Source organism: Plectrocnemia conspersa, unplaced genomic scaffold, assembly GCF_051122295.1.
Source record: "Plectrocnemia conspersa isolate PC_06_02 unplaced genomic scaffold, ASM5112229v1 ptg000003l, whole genome shotgun sequence".
Lineage (NCBI taxonomy): Eukaryota > Metazoa > Arthropoda > Insecta > Trichoptera > Polycentropodidae > Plectrocnemia > Plectrocnemia conspersa.
The window spans coordinates 1,512,748-1,532,119 of NW_028277167.1; the positions used below are offsets into that span (position 1 = coordinate 1,512,748).

Consider the following 19,372-nt stretch of genomic DNA (forward strand, 5'->3'; position numbering starts at 1 on the left):
TCCATAAAGCACACCTAACAGCGACTTTTTGTGGATGTAACGGCGTCTCAATAGTGGCTTGTGGATTTTCTTCACTCCGAATGCGGCGATTTTGCTTGTTGACGTAGCCATTTAACCAAAAATGAGCCTCATCGTTGAACAAAATTTAATGGTGAAAATGAGGATCAAGAGCAATCTCGTTTTTGACCCATTCACTGAACGTACGACGCATACGATGGTCAAGCGGCTTATTCGGTGCGCACTGTACGACGTCTCTGCGGATGCGTGGTGCGAAAACGATCCATGGTTATTCGAATTACTTACTCGGGTGGACGTTTTCTAAAATAAATTTGCATAATTCGTTAGCGTTGTTCTGGCGTAAGACTATTCATTCTGAAATGGCAAGCCAAATTGAGCGCAAATCAGCTGTCGCTGGAAAAAGTGTTCCCAATTCGAAAAACAAACCTCTAAAATATACCTACACAACAAATTTTCTCTCGTTCTTAATGAGACTGAACACATAATTATGAACGGAAATTTTGATTATTGATAGATATCAAATATAATGTCTGTCGTAACTCACGAAATTATATTGATATGGCATTGTGGTTCGTTTATATACATTTAGATCTGATATAAAGTCGTCTCAGCGGCGCTGGATATTCTATGCTTCCTCCGTTGAAACTTTTCCAAAGTTTCAATGCGAAAACTTTCGACTCTTTGACCAGCTGTTTCCAAACGTTATCGGCCTCGTGATAAACGACGTTCGGTGCAACCACTCGCTCGATACACTGATATATATACAACCCCAATTTAATTTATTTTTTCATATATAAATTGATCCGATTAAAATTCGTTTCGTGCTTTCAATCTACTTGTTCAGAGTTTTAAATTCGTTTCACTTTCAAATCGAGTTTAAAACTGATACACGCGAACCATTTTTATACTGATTTTTTTTAACGTGAAGAGTGCTTCTGACAGTTTGACGCATTACGTCGCTCTTTTTTCGTATAGCGTTTTTTGCCCCCGAGGGTTCGATCAATTCGGAACTGGGTGACATCCCTTAGCTGCCTAACTATATGCAAACGAGGGATGCCGCTTGTACGCGCTAAGTCGACAAATCTTCGCTCAAAGTTCTCAAAGGGTGTTTCTTGTTTACGGCCAACTTGTGAACTCGTTGTGAACGAATGCGGGGGTGGGCCTCGTTTTGTTATGAATTCAATTCAATTTTCGAGGCGGCGAAAGCGCGACGGCGATTTGAACCGTCAGTCTGACGTGAAAGTTAACGGGTTAAACGCGACGGATCTAATTGACGGATTAAATTTTACGCGCGCACGCGCCGTTTGACAAATCACGTGGCGTTTTGCGTAATCTAATTGTTTGGACGTGTAGGGGTTTCGGTGTGATCGTGTTTAACGATGCTTTCTAATGATCGACGAGTGCTTAAAATTTGATGTTGAATTATTCTGATTGAAATGCAAGTGTCGTGGGTGATGCATGCTATAGAAGCTACGCTTCCACAGCTTCTTTAGTCGTATATTGCTTTCTATATGCTGCCTAGGGCATCCAAATACCCGTCAAAATTCATTACAAAGTTCTTTGGTAATTTTTCATAAAATAACCGGGTACTTTTTGTCCCCTATTATATACTGACACAGAGTTATAAGTTATATTATAAACGTATAATATAAAGTAAAATATTTGCTTTTCGTTTTTTGCTTAAATATATAGAAATAAAAAAAAATTTGAATTAAAAATTAAAATCAATGTATAATTGGTAATATGTTATTTAAACGTAATATCCATGAACACACATAAATAGTAATACATATGTTAAAATAAACAATAGAATTTTAATATAATAAATTTGCTTATCATAAAAACACATAAAACGGCTCACCCGTCCCAATATATTATTGACAGCAAAAATGTGTTTCTACTATGATACAAAGGATTAACAGAAACTTTATGAAGTGCGGATTATAAACTTGAAAGCGTCATAAAATTTATGTACAAGCAGAATTGCTCTTTTCATTTCTTTAAAAATGTAGAATAAATATTTTCTGTTACTTCTAAATTGATATTAAATATTAATTACAAACGATCAAGACTAACAATCATAAATTACTGACGGTAAATAACAATAATAATAATAGACTTAAATGCTATTTTTGTGTACTACCGTCCCCCGAGTATTCCGTGTGTGTTTTTGTAAATACTCGTAATTTTTTTTTTTGTTTGAGGATGCCGAAATGTGTCATAAAACTTTTATAATGAAACAATTTAATAGGGAATTCCTGTTTCTCTTCGATATACCGGTCTCCTTAAATGGGTTTTTCGAAATAGAAGATTAGTCAGAGAATTTTGCGTCTTTAAAATTGTGTGGGAAATATATTTCAGACGAAGAAATCAAATATTCTTTAAAAAAACATGCAAGTACCCGGTTTCGGTTCTACCCGGGTCGGAAGCCCTGTGCCCAGGTGAAATATGGCCATATAATTTGCTTGTTAAATGGACTTAGGTAAGGTCTTCCTAGCACAACAAATATCTAAACAGATCGCAAAGAATTGCTAAGTTTTTTTATAACTTTTACCTCATTGAATAACTTTAGTTTTAATCACATGTATTTGCAATAAACTTTAACCCTTTGTCGTCCAAAGTTTTTTAATAAGTTTTGCCTGAATTACAAGCTATTTTGAATGAATATATTTAATATACATATATTTATGTATATAAATATATTATAAAAAGCTATTTCTTCTATATTATATGAAATATATTCTATTTTGGCAGAATTATTTGTTTTAACTTTAGAAGTTAAATTATATATTTATAATAAATAGTATTATATTAAATTAAATATAATTTTTTTTTTAATTATAATAATTGATTTATTTTTTTATTGAAATTTTACTTTTATAATTAAATGAAATTTAATTTATATTAATTCAAGAAAAGTACTAATATCAATATTATTAGATTATAAAAGTTTATTATTATTTATAAAAATTGTTTTTTTTTTTTTTTTTTTTATTGTATTATATAGAGATATTTATGTAATAAATGAAATATTTCAAGTACGTTTTATTTATTTATAATATTAATTTCAAGATATAATTTTAAATAGCTTGAGAAAAGATGTCAAAAGACTTCAAAGGGTTAAGGAATTCAATGAAAAAATGCGTTTGCGTTTCTGTTTTTGTTGATATTCGATTATTATTTTTTGTCAATTGTTTTTTTAAATTGTTTCAACTTATAATTATATAAATTTTTAGTAGTGACTTTTTATATAATTGAAATTTTTTTTCTAAAAATGGAAGGCAGTTTTGAAAAGTAGACAGATAATTTCTCTAAGAATACACACCATATTATCACTTATTTTTTTAACTTAGGACCACAAATATGGTGATATGTTTATTTTAAAAACAATTAGATTACTCGAAATATGAATATCGGGCAAAAGAATAACAACGCCTTAAAAATAAATAAAGTGTTTTTAAATTATTTTAATGTTTTAAATTTAGTCGTCTACCATATATAATAAATGACAGCAGTTTCAGATAAAATTGGAGATATACAAACAAACACAAACAATAAAAACACTTTCTTTTAAAAAATGTAGCAAATCAATTTACTATATGGCAACACTGAGCAGCAAACAAAACACACCTAATTGTATTATTTCATATAAAATATGATATCAGAAAAAATGTCGCAACAGTGACTAATTTTTATATATATATATCAGTAGCATAGAAAGGCTTAAAACTTAAAATATTTTTAAAAAGTATCTAATATTTTATTTTAACAAAACATGACTCTGATGTTACGGGTGTGTCAGCAGTTCAGCGATAACTTCGCTTAACGGCAGACATGCTATATGGTTACATATCTTGTTGCGGTAGAAGCAAACCACATGTTTTGACACATTATTTGATTGAAATTGCACAGGGCGCGAAAGGCCAAAATCCATGGGCCACACCCTGCACTGGTTTGCCTACATTGGGCAAGATCCCGAATTTGATTACGACCTCACTAACGGTTACGATTCAGGTAAAACCACTACCATCGACATTCGCATGGTGTTCACCGAAGGAGATACGAAAATAAAATCCCTACTGAGCTAACGTTCGACAGTTTTGATTAATCAGAGTGTGACTATCCTTTCCATCTAACTTTCATTGAGTTCTATATACATATACAACTAACGCACGAGTTTTCTCTGTTATTTTTTTTATGATTCGGCTAATTCGACATGTTTTTTTTCTTTTACCATTTCATTGTCGTCGACGCAACAGCAGGCGGACAGCAATATCATCACGGCGAGCAATTGTCGGAGCTCCAGGAGGGTCATCTTTCTGATTCAGGTTCAAACATAATACGGTCGCATGAGACGTTTCATAACATCATGATTAATATATGCGTATATCAAATGTGCGCTCATTAGATTTCATTCATATCATTCCATTGACAGCAGCATGAAAGCCTCTCTCGGATGTTAGATTAGCTTTATATTAAGTGTACGTTTGAATCGGAATATTCAAAGTTCGATTTAATTTTTCAGCACGAGATGCGTCTGGGAGCTTGTCTAGAGAGCGCGAGCGCGATAAAGAAGAACGAGCGCGTATGGCCCGTGAACGTCAACAAAATGAAAGACAGAAGAAGTTGGAGGAGCTGCGGGAACAAGCTCTCGCCGCTCAACGGTTCAGGCAACAGAAGGAGGAGGAACGACGCAAACGAATCGACGAAATGCGCCTCAGGGACACGGACCGTCGCCATCAGGTATCTTTTAAAACTTGTAATATAATATTATTTTGATTGTATTAGAAAATCCATATTATCCTGGCCTTCGTTCCTATTTTGTTAATAATTTATATACATGAAGTCCTGTTTCTGTGTCAGCGTTCGAAAGATTCAGGACCAGGGTTTGATGTGAAGAGAGAAGTGGTTGCTTCTTTGATCTTCGATGATCCAAATTTGATCGGCGTCCTTTCGAATTCGAGTTTGTACAAACTCAGCGAGTCTTAAGTTGGAGAGCTTGTTGGAAATACTTGATGTGTGGTTTGAACGAGCTTGAATTTAGAAGTCCTATTTGAATCCTGTGTATCAGTATTTTATACAGAGGGAGATTTAGGGCTCGCCCACTTTTGCTGTAATGACCAATTACTGATTTGGATGTAACTATTATGTCCTTGACTGCGTCCAAACAGCCGTTGAAATTGAACAACTACGGTGCAAATCCCTTTTTCAACGATGACTTCGAATCTGGTTTTTCTCGCTAAAGTAACAAAAGCTGATATATCGGATATTTATATAAGAGACCAGTATAGAGATCTCTCTTGTTATATTAGCAATCGATCTACAAGGATTTTGCTCTTTACTGTGACATTTATCTGCCTCTCATAGTGTTCAAGATGTGCCTCGCGCACTACCTTGGATGGCCAGCCCGAGAGTTCACTTCCCCTCAAGGGTTTGGGTTTTAACTTCAAGAGTAACCCTCACTCTCCCACACTATTTTCGGCGAATTCCAGCGTGTGGTAGACTGGCGCCATGGCTAGCAGTAGTCGTTGTTTTATATTTCGATTTCATTAAGATGGCTAAATTCACCCACCTGCCCCTCCCCCTTTAAATGAATCTATGTCAAAAGCGATAAAATCGTACCATCACTGTGTAAATGCTTAGTTAATAATAAGATTGGATATCTAAACCGAATTTTGACCAATAGGAGAGTGCAAAAAAAACAATTATCCCTTCTCAGAAGTCAAAAATTCACGTCAAAAGCAATAAAATCGTGCCATCGCCGTCACAGAGGGATCGCTTGCTAGATTGTTCACATATAAACTAAATTTTGACCAATAGGAGAGCGCAAAAAACAATTATCCCTTCTCAGAAGTCAAAAATCCACATCAAAAGCAATAAAATCGTGCCGTCGCAGTGGGAATGCTCACGATTTTATTGCTTTTGACGTGAATTTTTAACTTCTGAGAAGTTATAATTGTTTTTTGCGCCCTCCTATTGACCAATTGAGTTTTTTATAATTAATAAACATACATTTAATTTAAGTACAATATTTTTAACCATATTTCTAATATATTTAATTCATTATCTACAACTTCTTTAACATATAGAATAAATTAAAGCATTGTCCACAGACAGATGTATTTTACATTTTTTATATTATCAATATGTTGTCCGCATTAAATATTATTCTTTGAGCATTAGGTGAACATCATAAATGTTACTGATATATTTAGATATGAATTTGATTATTGAGTCTATGGGAAATACATATTTTTTGCGCTGGTTTCACAGGTAGAGGAGCGCAAACGAGCCATTTGGGAAGCTGAGCGTGATCGCCGCGAGGCTATCCTCAGACGAAACGAAGAACGAGAAGCTAGATTAGAGCACAAGAAAAAGTCTAACGGCAATGCTGCTGTCTTCGCCTTCGGTTCATCTACACCGCGCATGCTCGAACCCGCTGACACTGGTGGCACCTTCTGGGGACACCGCAGGTTAGTACCGTCTTCGCTTCATCTTCGATACACAAATTTTGAAGCGCCTAATGATCATCGCCTAAATTTATTTCAGGGCTACGTCCACATCAAACGTGATGTTTGCGGCGCTACCACTATCTAGGCGATCCTCCGAGAGAGAGTTGGACCCTAACAAAAAGAGGGCTACTTCAGCCAGCGGCCTAGATAGACAACCCGGAGAAGGTAAACCATTGCATTTTTGAAAAATCATTTTATATCCACACTATATGATTTTATTCATTCATTGATTATTTTGCATATATACATTTTCATTCCCACGGATTAGCCTTATCACATTGATATTCTTATAAAGATGCTTGACATGTGTAAGATTAGTTCTTCCAGCACTCGATGGTTGCTTGCATTTATTCATTTTTACGTTCACTGTGTGTGTATCGTTGTTATTTAAGCGGTTGGGCGGAAGATACTTTTTGATTATGTGTTTTAAAGAAAATTAAATAAAAATCTCAATCTCTTAACAGTCTCTTAAATTTATGATGTTGCAACTGACATCGTCTCTTGAATCTTGAATTTACATTGGTTCTTAAAGTATTGATAGTGTTTGACTATAAACTATTTTATATTACCTTAATTAAATATATAGGTTTTAAGTTCTAAAAAAATATAGCAAATGTAGAGTCCACACTTATTTCAAACTATTTCTTGTTGTTGTTTTATAACCAAAGCTATATATTTACTTTATATGCAGTGAGATAAAACAAACTTTGAGATTTATAAAGTTCAGAATATTATATAGCAGAATATAATTTAAGTTTAAAGACTGGTTATCTTAGAGAATGAGTCAAGATCTTTTATAATATTAATGAAAAACTACTTTATAAAATCAAAAAGTAACTTTTATTCCAAATTTTAAAATATTTATTTGATCTGTAGTCACGGTTATAATATCCAATGTGAAAAGGTTAAGTTTTACATAACGTCTAGAGTTCCATCAGCATTATTTATGCACACTTTAGCATCGTCTCTTTTATATGCAACGATTGGCTTTTATGAAAAAATTTGTTAGCCACACGTCATAAATATAAAAACAACAACGTCGCAATCGGCATTGTGACACGTCATTGCAGATTACCGCGTGTCCACGTCCATGTATGAGGTTTTCCACTGGCAAGAGTTTGGTGCACCAGACACGACTCGCCGCTCGTCGTCTTATTACCACCCTCATCTGATGGGAAACCAGGGTGAGGGATGACAATCGTCCGCAAAGAGACTGTCTTTTATTATAGCTCTCTCAAAGCATCTGCGGGACTTCAGGCTATTTGACTCTCTATACATAATACATAAAATTCGTAGATAATTTTCAAATAATCATAACTCGCATGCTCTTATCTTGATTGCAACAGGATATTTTATAACACACTAAAGTCCGTTGTGATCGATTAGGAGCATTTGAATAAAAAATGTCTAATAATAACTCTTTCACGTCGCCGAATCACACGCTCGAGCTTTCGACCTCTTCTATATATATATTCTTTCAGCATGGATGTTTTTCTACTTGAGTTTAGTTTTGTTTTAGTTGTTCTTTGATGCACAGGCACGTAAAATATATGTTATGCACTTTGTTTATAAATTAGCTGTATAGATCTTCGATTAGCTACGATATTTAGCTATTTTAAATTTGCATACTTTATGATACATGTCTTTAAAATGATTCATAAATCATACATACGCTAATCGAAGGTCTCCTACAATTTTTGTATATACTTATATGTATAACGAGTAGCAATTTATAATGTTTATTTTAATACAAGTTTTAAGGTAATTTATAACTAAGCACGAGTTTTCAGCATGTTACAAAAGAGTTTATTTATTTAATGTCTGCATGTTATGTTTAATGAAATTAATATTAAATACTTTATTTTGTATGTATATTCAGTTTACTTGATTGCAAATAAGAGTAAATATATAATGACGTTTTCATTGAAGCTCTAGAATAAAAATGTCAATATAACAGACATATTTAAATTGTGTTAAATGTCAACATTATTTTCTTCCACATTTAGATGATTATTGTATATGTTACATACGGTGAATGTGTATTTTTTAGTGCAGTTATATTTTCACTAGTAAAAATATAATTTCTCATATTTAAAAACAGTTTTTTTATACGAGCTCTTTATTTAAATTCCTTTTATGATATGGAAGATCTAAAATATTTCAATCTGCCATATCTTCTTCTGAAAACCTTTCAATTAAGTGATAGAATAGCAATTTAATTAATTTAAGAATTCTAAAAGTGTCTATATTATTATTAGATTTTTTTTAAATATATTATTGTTATGATTTTCTCCAAAATTGGTCAGTTGCACTTCTTGATACGTGCACTGGAACTTTACCCCGGCTCTCTTTCACTGAAATGCTTGTGAAAATATATATTCACATTCACTAACATACGCAATCTAAATGTAAAAGAATTTAAATGACAAAATATCTTGTACCTATTATTTGTATTGTATATAATTTTGTATTGAATGCATCTGGGGATGGTTCAAGATTCTTTGCACAAAAATTCATACGTCCGTTCATACTTTATATTTTACAAAGAACAAATTTTTATTCCTACCTTTTTCATAAGTCATATACATACATACATTATTTGGTTTTATTGTAGACCCAATCGCGTATCGAGCCTTTGTAATGCGATCTTGTTTTACCGAATTTTCAGAGGATGGATCTGGCGATCAGATGCCGTGGTCGAGGGTAGCTCGTCGTAGGACGGATCTGGTACCGACGATCCCCGCATCGAGGGATAGCGCTATGCGCGGTAGTTCCACTCCTCGCCCGCCAGGTAGGGCCTACTCTATGTCGCGCCTGGATCAACTGGCGCTGCCGCGCCGACCCAGACCCTTAGCGCCTCCTCCGCCTCCGCCCCAAAATCAACTGTCACCTCCGACCCGTCCCCCTCGCCACAGGTCCATGGGCAACCTAGCGGTGGCCATATCTCATCGCTCCACCAGCAATCTAGCGTCGACGGGCCCGTCTCCGCCACCACGTAAGCACTCAAAGGCTGTACCGCAGCCGCAAGGTCAGTTGGATTTTCAGTATACAACGATATTAAGCTTAAAACACCAGCACTACCATATATTCTATCTGCCACTTCTATACATATCTAATTCACTAAATGTATTGCTTCTCTTCCATATGTATGTATAATATATACAATATAATCAAAACCTGCAATGTTTCTTCACTAGAGCATGTATTTGTTCAAGATATAAATATAATATCGCTAGGTGATGGATACTCGGTGTTATAGGTAAGCGCGTTTGAACCCAAATGAAATATTTTAAGATCTGCTTAGTTTTTCAGGTGTTGTACATTTCGGTGGTGGTGATGGATCTCTGGTGGAGATTAGATTATAACACTGTCCTATAACTCCTTGCACTTACCCTCGTTCTTACCTTTAAAACATTATATGTGTATAAAGATCATCGTTAGAAGAATTGTTAATAAATATCAACTCAACGTGTATATAAAAACAAAACCTGCACGTTTTTGCATTTCCAATTTTTTATATATGATACAATAAAACTTCTCAACGAAATTCTCACATATATTCTGCTCATTATGAATTAATATTTATATTTTAATAAAATAACATATGACTAAATCGACTTTTGACGTTCGATGTGTAGGTTCTTCGCTTCGTTCGGGAGAAGTGACTCCCGGAAGCCCGTCTAGACCGGGTAGTTCAATGTCTTCCGCTTCAACTACTGGAGGCATCATGACGTCTTCGATAACCGGTGCAATCACTGTGAATCGGCGTCCTCGAGCAGCACCGCGCCGTCCTAGACCCGCTTCGATAGCAGGAACAGGTGTAACAACTCCTCCGCATGCTAAAACCAGTAAGTATTGATCATACATATTTGAATCTTATTTATCTTTCTTTTTATTAAGTTCTTTTATTTTTTCAACAGATGTAAGCGTTGACGGAAAAGTCATAGGAGACAAACCGCCGCTGCCGCGAGTTCACTCTGCAGGATTGAGCAACAAGAAACCTACCGCAACTCAGTCTCCGCCAACTCCGACGGCCGACAAGCCGCAAGTTCCTCGCAGGACGCATAAAACTGTAACTCAAAAAGTATTAACTCAGTGATGAATACCTCGTATTCTTTCCGATCGATTCTAATCATTTTTTTTAAAACAGTCTCCGCGCGTGACTCCTCGCGCCACTCCGCTGCAATCGCCCGCAACCGATCTACCTCCGACAACTCTCCAAGACGTGACAGAAGCCACTATGCAGGAGCTGGTGCGTGACGGCTCCAGCGACACTATAACACTAAGCGAGAGTCAAATAACTAAAACCGAAACAGAACATGTTATAACAACGGAAAACGCCAAACAAGTTACCAAAGATGAAGAAATAATATCTATTACAAACGTCATTAGCGATGAAATCAATAAAGAGTCGGAAGTTGTGCTCGTTCAGACTTCAATGGAAGTCGAAGACGCAAAGGAGATCCAAGAGACTCAGCTTGTGGAAGATGTGAAGAATTTGACAATTGACGAGCCCAAAGAAGCGACGCTGGCTTTCAAAGATATCAACAAAGAGAAGGATATGAATCAATCGGCAGATCCGTTGGACGGAGCTGATATGACTGGTATGAAATATTTTTACGTAATATTATTAATTGTACATATCATGGAGATTAATGTTTTGCGGTCTATATAGGTTCAATGATGGCTCGCCGAGGAGTGATAACAACGGAAGAAGAAGCTAAAGCTGCTCTGGCCGAAAGGAGAAGATTGGCAAGGGAAGAAGCTGAGCGTCAAGCAGAACGGGAACGATTGAGGTAGATAGATGATCTGAATGTATGAGAAATAATTTAAATGCACAATATTAAAAGTTTACTTTCAATTTAGGTTAGAGCAAGAGGCTGCCGCAGAAGCTGAAAAGCAGCGACAAGAAGAAGAAAGGCAACGAAGGCTCGAAGAAGAAACGATCCGTCTATCTGCATTGCAGAGGCAAGCGGAAGACGAACGACTTCAGCAAGCCATATTAGTTAGTATTCCGACTGTTTTATGTGAAGTGATTTAAGAAATATTTATATTTTTTTATATGTATTATAGGAAGCTCAAAAGCGAGCGGAAGAAGAGAACGTTCGCAAGGAAGAAGAAGTTCGTGCTAAAGCAGAAAGAGAGGTAGCCGAAGCTAAGGCCAGAGAAGAAGCGGAAAAACAGAGGAAGGAAACTGCGCAAAGGCTGCAGCGCGAAGAACAAGAGCGAGAAGCCAGGCGCAAGAGAGTCGAGGCCATCATGCTTCGCACGAGACAAGCCAAGCAAAAGAAGGTGCGTACAGCGTTCCTTAACTCTTTGACTGCGGATGATGATAGAAGTCATCAATAAAATCACCAGTATGCATTGGTGACGTAAATATGTCATAAACTTTTTTTTTGTATAATTTAAGGTTGAAAAACACTTTACTTTATTGAAAAATATTTAAATATCTTATGGCATAAATAGATGCTCCCCCACATATTAACAAATTTCGAAATGGCGCGCAAAAATATCAGCCGCGGTGAAAGGGTTGAACACAGCCATACTCAATATTTTTTGTTGAATTATTTTCATCTGTCTACAAATACATATAGTAATCCGTTTGTAATTCTGTGACATAAAATTGATTATGATAGAAGCACTTATGTGCCTCTTATCTACCTTATACAGGCTAAAAATATTTTTTTACGAAATCCAATACGTATACCCTCTAAATTTATTTTATGTGAACTTAAACACTCATTAGTGAAATATCAACTCCCTAGGATAACGTTAACCTATGCCGAATTGTTGACGAAGAAAAAATCTTTGGGGGCCTCTTCCCCCTTGGGCTCCTGGGTGATATTCATTAATTTACTTACTATACTCTATTTGCGTTAACACAGTCAGTTCAACAGCTATCTATTTTATCATTATTCATAATTGAGAAAGTTTTTTTCGCTTAATCGAAATACATTGGGCCCCAAACATTTTGTCCCAAATAAACCGCTGATAAAAAATTAAAAATTAATATGAATTTTCTGAATTATATTGAATTATTTAAAAAAAATAGAATTTTAGAAAATAATATGTAATTATTAGGTATACATATGAATATGAAAAAATAGTTTTTAATAATAGAAAAAATAATTTTTCAATTCAAGGGGGTTTCAGTTAAGAATTTACATCAAAAGCAATAAAATCGTGCTGTCGCCGTCACAATGGAAACGCTCGCTTATCTAGCGTTAATATTAAGACCTAAAATAAGTGAAGCGAATCAAATAAAGCACATCTAAACCAAATTTTGATTAATAGGAGAGCGCAAAAAACAATTACCCCTTTTCAGAAGCCAAAAATCCACGTTAAAAGCAATAAAATCGTGCCGTCGTCATCGTATTGGGAATGCTCGTCACCGAGCGCTCCCATTGCGATGGCGCCAACACGATATTATTGTTTTTGACGTGAATTTTTTACTTCTGAGAAGTGATATTTGTTTTTGCACACTCCTATTGACCAAAATTCGATTTGAATATACTTTGATCAATACTTTTCACATCAGAAGTGTTTTTAAAATCAGTAAGGATAGCTATCATATTTTCAAAATATGGTGTAATATCGAAGTACACACAAACTATGGAGTAATATGCGAGATGCGACGTCTGTCTGTAATTTTTCCGCCTATTTTGCCCTGAGAGTTGTGTTGGCTAAGTTTTTATTTTAGACTTGATCTAATGAAAGTTCTAAAACTATAATTTGTGTAGGTTAGGTTTGGGTTTGAACAGCAAATGGACGTTTCGCAACTGTCAAATTGATTTTCATAGACATTTTATAGCAGTATATAATTTTACTAGCGCCTATCAGTTAAATTATATTTTCGCTAGTAGAAATATATACATATCTACTGGTGAAAATGCATTTGGACTACAAGGTTAAAACGGAAACAGATTTACTGTTTTTTCGGTCGTTTAAAAAAAATCTAAAACCGTTTTTTTTTTATACTAAATTAACCGCTTTTTATGATTGTTTTTAATTTAAATAAAGAATAATATTTTTTTCTCAAAAAGTATAAATAAGCACAAAATCGATGAATGAATTTCTAAGTGAAGCGACAGCGATTAGACTCTTTGCCTCATTAACTCAACTCAAAAAAATATTCCTTAATTATGAATATACGTAAAAGCATATCAATTATTATAAATACAAAAATATTTTAAATTATGTGAATATACTAAATAGCATATTGTAAATCTCGAAAAATTGTACTATTCCTTATTAGCAATTAAACCAATGTCAACTGCGAGTTAAATTATATTTTCGCTATTAAAAATATATATCTACTGGTGAAAATGTATTTAGAATTCATTATTGAAAAAATAACCTTACTAAAAAATACTATTCACAGTAACATTTATACATCGCAAGTATATTAAAATTACTACATATGGAAAAGTTGAAATCATATAATTTTACTAGCACCTGTCAGATAAATTATATTTTCACTGGTAAAAATATATATATCTACTAGTGAAAATGTATTCCGATATTATTTCACTGAATTTCACTTAAAAATATTTTTGGGCTAGGTTCAAGACCGTTCTTTTTATATTTTCTTTCAGGGATAATCCGAGAATTTTTTGTTCTGAATCAGGGACGCCATTTTCTATTTCATTAAAATTCATAGTATTTAGATAAATGACATGTTTTTTTCTGGGTGGTTTAATGTGTTTTTATAGAATTGCAATTATATATTATAAAATCGGCACAGGTATTCGGTGTGAATGTTGTTGTTCGTTTACTGTTTGATGCTTTAAATTAATGGCTTCAAGAATTGCATCTACAGTCTTTATTTTCATTGTAACATGCTAAATTGTCATCTATTGTCAAAAATTCCGTATAATCGGCGCTTGTAAAATATCTTCATTATTTAAATTTCTAATTAAACGTACCTTTCCGTTTAATTAGAAATTTAAATATAAAATAATTAGTAAAAATTAACTTTTTTTCATGATGTATATGCTGAAAAATAATTTACTTATCAAATGGTTAATATAATAATCAAATCTTTTTTTTTTAGGATGATGATAAAAGTCCAACAGACGACAATAAGAGCATGGACGAGAGCGAATCCAAGTCCGGCGAGGGTAAAATGACCGAAAACTTGTCTGATTCGAAGCTGTCAGAGAAGGCCGAAGCAGCCGATGACAAAGAATCCGAATATGAGCTGTCGGTGCGTCAGCGCGAGGAGGATTTGATGAACATGTCGGCTCGCCACAATCAGACGGCTGCTATGTCTCAGTCGCTCAGTGCCAATCAAGACGACGAGGCAGTGACGAGCAACGGAGTCAATCCGCTGCAGAACGGAATGTCCGTGTCGACCAACGGCACCGCAGCCCCCAAGGACAATTCGATCGTAGAGACTGATTTGACCCAGTCGAACAACAAATACAATTCACAAAATGGGCATAGTAAAAACGAAATTAACGAGCTAAGCAATTTTTTTAACACTAGCGAAAACCAATTTAATAATTTGGCGCTCGATAACACCGTGTAAGTATATACGAATACCATTACGATTACTGTCGATCATAAGCCTAACAAAGTATATATTTTACAGAAATAGTTCTCGTGAATAACATTTATACATTAAAAATTAAACTATTTGCCTAAACTGCTATATCTTCCTTGTATATAATTTTATATGTTATAATAATAATTTATTATTATAGGTTTTTTTTTATAACGTAACGTGTTTCTATTATGATATTTAACTCTATAATTATACAGTTTATACAAATAGAAGCATAATAACAGTCCTTAGCTTTTAAATTATAACACATTAATACTATTAAGCACATGTGTGCATACGTTTATGCAAAATCATTTACAAAAAAAATGTTTATTGTACATTTTTATTTTATTATTATAGTGACGGATATATAAAAGGTTCGTACTTTTATCTTTAAGCAGATTAAGCTCAGTTAGATAACAAAAAAGCCAATCTATTGCCATTATATAGGATTTACAAAAATATTTAAATGACTTGAAAAAAAATTGACTTTTTTGAAGAAAGAAAACGTAAAATTTTCAAGAATAATCTTTAGAAGAATATTCTTAGCAATAAGGATTATCGTGAATATCTGAGAATATTCTCAGCAATAAGGATTATCGAGAATATCTTATTTGTTATTATAAATATTTTGAGTTTGTGTCTCAGTTTTCTTCTTGTAAATTTTTCATCGTTCTTGGGTTTATAAGGTAATTGTTTCGCAGAATAATCATTTAGCTTTCTAAAATATTGTTTATTAATCTACGAAAATTTTTAATTGACAACTAAAATATCCACTTATTTTTTATCAAGCTCCTCGTGTACAGCTAAGCATTTTAGATACAATAATTTTTTTTAAGGGGGAAATTTTTAAATTTATAATATTCACTGGCTCTCGTGAATGTTTAGCAGTGGTTCAAATTATTCTCAAGGCTTCTAAAAGGTTCCAGGAAGCTTTGAAAATAATTTTATATCCTATATAATGCTCTAAATATATCTAAAAAAAATTATAATCTTTTGATAGATATTCGCAGAATACGCTTGTGGATCATTTTATTTTGCCTATCCATCCTTGTGATCTTTAAATGATTGCTTGTTGTGTGCTCCTTAGATTAACGTCTCATGACTTATTAATAAAGGCTTTTCGTTACTAATAATACATTCTTAGAACAACCAAAGTAAATAAATATTTTTTTCTTTTCAATCTTTGTGTATTACAATTCTCAACCGACTATAAAAAAAACATCTTATTCTAATATGTCGACTCATTCTAATTCTTTAAAAATTACTGCATCGATTTTATAGCATATATTAATTTTTTTCTTGATCAAAAAGAAATATGCTTTTTATAAATAATATTTAAAAGCAATTCTTTAAAAATAATTGAGTATCATATAAAATGCTCAAAAATCATCTTGTGGTAGTTTTTATTTGGTCCTTAGATTCTCCATGTGATCTATATTGTGTCTAAAGAACTGGAGAATTCTCATACATATGTATCATTGACAGTAGTTTTTGGATACTTATCTCCACTATAAGCATTTTAAATACCTATCCTTGAACTATGTATCTGGATCTAAACTTAGAAACCACAAACCCTTGAGTTGCCAAAATCCGATGTAATCATTGAAAAAATAATCCAATATATTTTTAATGGGCTATATGTTTTTTTTTTGTAATTCCAAAATACTTGTAAATCAATCAACTGGATAGAATATTTTTTTTTTTAATTGCGGAGTACATTGATTTAATAAATGTATATATAGATACATTATATTTTTATATACATATTGTGGCTTTTTAATGACTTGGATTAGCATAATCTGCTCGAAGGTATGGCGAATGTTTTATTTATCACTATAACAAAGATTGCCATTATTTAGCGAAGACCCATTGGTGTGTAATTGTTAAGTTTTTATGGTGCTGTTGAAAGTTGCGCAATATATCCAATGCGGCTGTGAATATTGGTTTTGGAGATATTTGCTACGTATAATACAAAAGATGTGTCGATCGTTTCCGTTCACTCTTCTCTAAGATTTAAAAGTTTAATAATCTAGCTTATTTCAACTCTTAACATTAATATTATATATATATACGCTTTATTAACTAATTGTGTTTTTCTCTTCTATTAAAAAAATAAACAAACATAGTAAAAAGAAAAGTTTTAAAAGGCTCACGCCCTTCGTTATATATGTTTTATAAGCTTAGCTAGAATTTGAAATTTTTAGATACTGTAAATACTTAAAAATATATAAATTATATATATATATATTACCATTTGAATCACTGTTTCGTATAACAAAAACGAGTGATTATGATTTTTTTGGCGTATGGATATTTTTTTACACAATATAATGATTTTATTTTATGATTATACAACACAATATTTATTTTGTTTTGCGTAGACGATTTTTCACATTGAAAGATTATTTTGGATGATGATGATTGTTGCGTATCGTGTGATCATCGTGCTTCTTTCTTATGTATTTTAAAATGTATAAAAGAAATCATTAATAAATTATTAATTTATTAAAAAACACTCTGATTTTAATGTCATGCCCGAAAGTCATTTCCCTATTGCATTTTATAAACAAATAATTAATAACACTATGGGGCAATGATTATAAAGAATCTCATCCAAAGTGTGAGTATGTTTATATATATATATATTTTTTCGATGAACATTTATATATTGAAACGTTTATGTAAGATTAGTACTTTTAACCGTTATCGATATCAAGCCTAATAGTTAAAATGATATTTTGATAGATTAGCGATCTTATGATTGTAGTGCGATTAGTGTTACAAATATACGTGTTATTATTTTATTTTATTATTATTTAATTGGTGTTGTAAAAACGATATATTTAAACGACGTATGTAGAGTGTTTATAAATTGCTTTTAATGAATCTGGATATATTTGATATATTGAAGAATATGCGTTTTGTGTGATCAATCAAAGTCCTGTACTGTTAAGCACGTGACATTATTTTTGTGGACTTATATATATATAGTATGAATTAAATTATCTAATTTACTTTCATAAATCTAATAAACCTTTATAATTAAATAATCTAATTCATATTTAGCCATAAGCTCTGATAACAGACCCTTAGATTATAAATAAAGTTTTATATTTTAACATATGTTTGCATGTATGAGTTTTTTTATAAAACGCGTTTATTTTAATTGTTTATTGTGTTTTCAGGAAGCAAAATATCGTGACCAATAATATTCTGGACATATCAGATTTGGACTTGTTGAACACGGCTAATAGTAACAACGTTATGAATGTTAGCACAAATGGAAATCTGCCAATGCAAACCCAGCCGGACGTAGCGAATCAACTCATTGACGTATCTGTAGATACGATCACGAAAAACTTGATCAACGAGGATTCAATCAATTCCAATCAATCTAACAACTCTCCATTTATCACATCATTCCAAGATAACCAAGAAAACAGAGGTAAATATTTTAATACATATGCAACATAAAATTGCTCATGAGAAAAGCATTCATCCCTGAAGTTATGATTAAACTTATTTATTAAATATTTTAATTCAATGCTTTCACAACCAATCATTATTTTACATTGGCTATTTAATCTATTTTTTTTTTTGTTCAAACCAAAAACCAGAAGATTTTTTTTAAAAAAAATTTAATAATAAATAAAAATGTATATAGATTTAATACTGAAAATAGAGACAATTTAAGGATAGTTAGGTATAAAAAACGAGTACGGCCAGGGGAATAATTTACGGAGGTGTGAATTTGTATAATAATATTCAAGGACAATCTGCAAAAATAAAAATGTAGCTAGTTCCTTCAATAGAATAAAGAAATGCCTTTGTGCATTAGGAAATAAATTATATTCTCTTCATGTTTATAAATATTTTTTTAGTTATTATGTTTCACATAAGTAGGACTGTATCTATTTAATGATATAAAGCATATCTAAACCGAATTTTGACCAATACGAGAGCGCAAAAAACAATTGTCCCTTCTCAGAAGCCAAAAATCCACGTCAAAAGCAATAAAATCGTGTCGTCGCCATCACAATGGGAACGCTCGTTACCGAGCGTTCCCATTGTGATGGCGAAGACACGATTTTATTGCTTTTGTCGTGAATTTTTGACTTCTGAGAAGTGATAATTGTTTTTGCGCCCTCCTATTGACCAAAATTCGATTTGAATATACTTTGACCAATACTTCTCATATTATAAGTCCATAATAATATCGGTAAGGATAGCTATCATATTTTTAAGACATAGTGTAATTTTTAAGTGCAGACAAACTATGGAGCGATTTGCGAAA

At 32.9% G+C, this 19,372-nt stretch overlaps 1 protein-coding gene across 50 annotated transcripts in view; it reads left to right on the forward strand.

Annotated features, from left to right (window-relative positions):
* ens (MAP7 domain containing protein ensconsin) overlaps window positions 1-19,372 on the forward strand; it is a 237,449-nt gene that overhangs the window by 215,100 nt on the left and 2,977 nt on the right. For 2 of the 50 annotated variants that reach the window (XM_088183160.1, XM_088183168.1), the window contains 15 exons: window positions 3,931-4,032; window positions 4,278-4,346; window positions 4,544-4,761; window positions 6,292-6,491; window positions 6,568-6,695; window positions 7,601-7,714; window positions 9,199-9,321; window positions 10,169-10,378; window positions 10,451-10,614; window positions 10,681-11,134; window positions 11,206-11,326; window positions 11,397-11,535; window positions 11,604-11,822; window positions 14,584-15,056; window positions 18,264-18,523. In XM_088183160.1, coding sequence (XP_088039286.1) covers window positions 3,931-4,032; window positions 4,278-4,346; window positions 4,544-4,761; window positions 6,292-6,491; window positions 6,568-6,695; window positions 7,601-7,714; window positions 9,199-9,321; window positions 10,169-10,378; window positions 10,451-10,614; window positions 10,681-11,134; window positions 11,206-11,326; window positions 11,397-11,535; window positions 11,604-11,822; window positions 14,584-15,056; window positions 18,264-18,523 — 2,994 coding nt within the window. Of the gene's footprint in view, window positions 1-3,930; window positions 4,033-4,277; window positions 4,347-4,543; window positions 4,762-6,281; window positions 6,492-6,567; window positions 6,696-7,600; window positions 7,715-9,198; window positions 9,559-10,168; window positions 10,379-10,450; window positions 10,615-10,680; window positions 11,135-11,205; window positions 11,327-11,396; window positions 11,536-11,603; window positions 11,823-14,583; window positions 15,057-18,263; window positions 18,524-19,372 lie in introns of all 50 variants that reach the window. The other 48 variants (XM_088183132.1, XM_088183138.1, XM_088183172.1 and 45 more) reach the window with 34 other exon arrangements.